At 56.2% G+C, this 1,498-nt stretch overlaps 1 protein-coding gene across 1 annotated transcript in view; it reads right to left on the reverse strand.

The window, feature by feature from the left end:
- Nucleotides 1–714, reverse strand: part of KNSTRN (kinetochore localized astrin (SPAG5) binding protein) — an 8,210-nt gene extending 7,496 nt beyond the window's left edge. Inside the window, exon 1 of the mRNA XM_056545140.1 lies at nt 648–714. Coding sequence (XP_056401115.1) covers nt 648–699 — 52 coding nt within the window. The 5' untranslated portion in view covers nt 700–714. The remainder of the gene's footprint in view (nt 1–647) is intronic.
- Nucleotides 715–1,498: the final 784 nt, after the last annotated feature.

Genomic DNA, 1,498 nt, shown 5'->3' on the forward strand with positions numbered 1-1,498 from the left:
TGCCGCACTACACCTCCCGGCATACCCTGCCGTACTACACCTCCCAGCATATCCTGCCGTACTACACCTCCCCGCATACCCTGCCGCACTACACCTCCCAGCATATCCTGCCGTACTACACCTCCCCGCATACCCTGCCGCACTACACCTCCCGGCATACCCTGCCGTACTATACCTCCCAGCATATCCTGCCGTACTACACCTCCCAGCATATCCTGCCGTACTACACCTCCCCGCATACCCTGCCGCACTACACCTCCCAACATACCCTGCCGTACTACACCTCCCAACATACCCTGCCGTACTACACCTCCCAGCATATCCTGCCGTACTACACCTCCCAACATACCCTGCCGTACTACACCTCCCAACATACCCTGCCGTACTACACCTCCCTGTATACCCTGCCGCACTACACCTCCCTGTATACCCTGCCGCACTACACCTCCCTGTATACCCTGCCGCACTACACCTCCCGGCATACCCTGCCGCACTACACCTCCCAGCATACCCTGCCGTACTACACCTCCCGGCATACCCTGCCGTACTACACCTCCCGGCATACCCTGCCGCACTACACCTCCCAGCATATCCTGCCGCACTACACCTCCCAGCATATCCTGCCGTACTACACCTCCCGGCATAACCTTCCGGCTGACAACATGCGGGGAGTTGTAGTGTCACGACAGGCTGGACCATGCCGGGTGGTCTCCGTTCCCTGTACACCCGCCTCCTCACACTCCGCAGTTCTCCCGGTATTCACGTCACCTCACTCTCCACTCAGCTTCGTTTCCCGGGAGCCGTTTTTCAAAATGTTGTGACGTCATTTCCGGGCATGCGCAGAGACAGAGTCCGGATAGAACTGCGCCAGTAGAATGAGAAGCGGTAAGAGTAGATACAGCGACACCTAATGGAGAAGGGTGTAATTACATAATAATAATATAACTAATCTCTCTGTGTGAACAGGATCCACATCGGAAACCCAGGTCCTCATAGCAGAGCCCCACAAACTCCCATCATACCCTGGAAATTGCATCTTGTCAGGACATGATGGGAGGAGTAGTTTTCAAGATCCAGAGACTGGGAAACACTGTTGCTCCCCTAGGGCCTTTTTTTTCTACCCCACCATGATCACTGTAGGGATGGTATTGGGCAGGTGATGGGCAGTGCCTGGTTTCCTCCAGACATGATGCTGCCCCCACCATGATCACTGTAGGGATGGTATTGGGCAGGTGATGGGCAGTGCCTGGTTTCCCCCAGACATGATGCTGCCCCCACCATGATCACTGTAGGGATGGTATTGGGCAGGTGATGGGCAGTGCCTGGTTTCCCCCAGACATGATGCTGCCCCCACCATGATCACTGTAGGGATGGTATTGGGCAGGTGATGGGCAGTGCCTGGTTTCCCCCAGACATGATGCTGCCCCCACCATGATCACTGTAGGGATGGTATTGGGCAGGTGATGGGCAGTGCCTGGTTTCCCCCAGACATGATGCT

The sequence above is a fragment of the Hyla sarda genome, chromosome 11, assembly GCF_029499605.1.
Source record: "Hyla sarda isolate aHylSar1 chromosome 11, aHylSar1.hap1, whole genome shotgun sequence".
Classification (NCBI taxonomy): Eukaryota; Metazoa; Chordata; class Amphibia; order Anura; family Hylidae; genus Hyla; species Hyla sarda.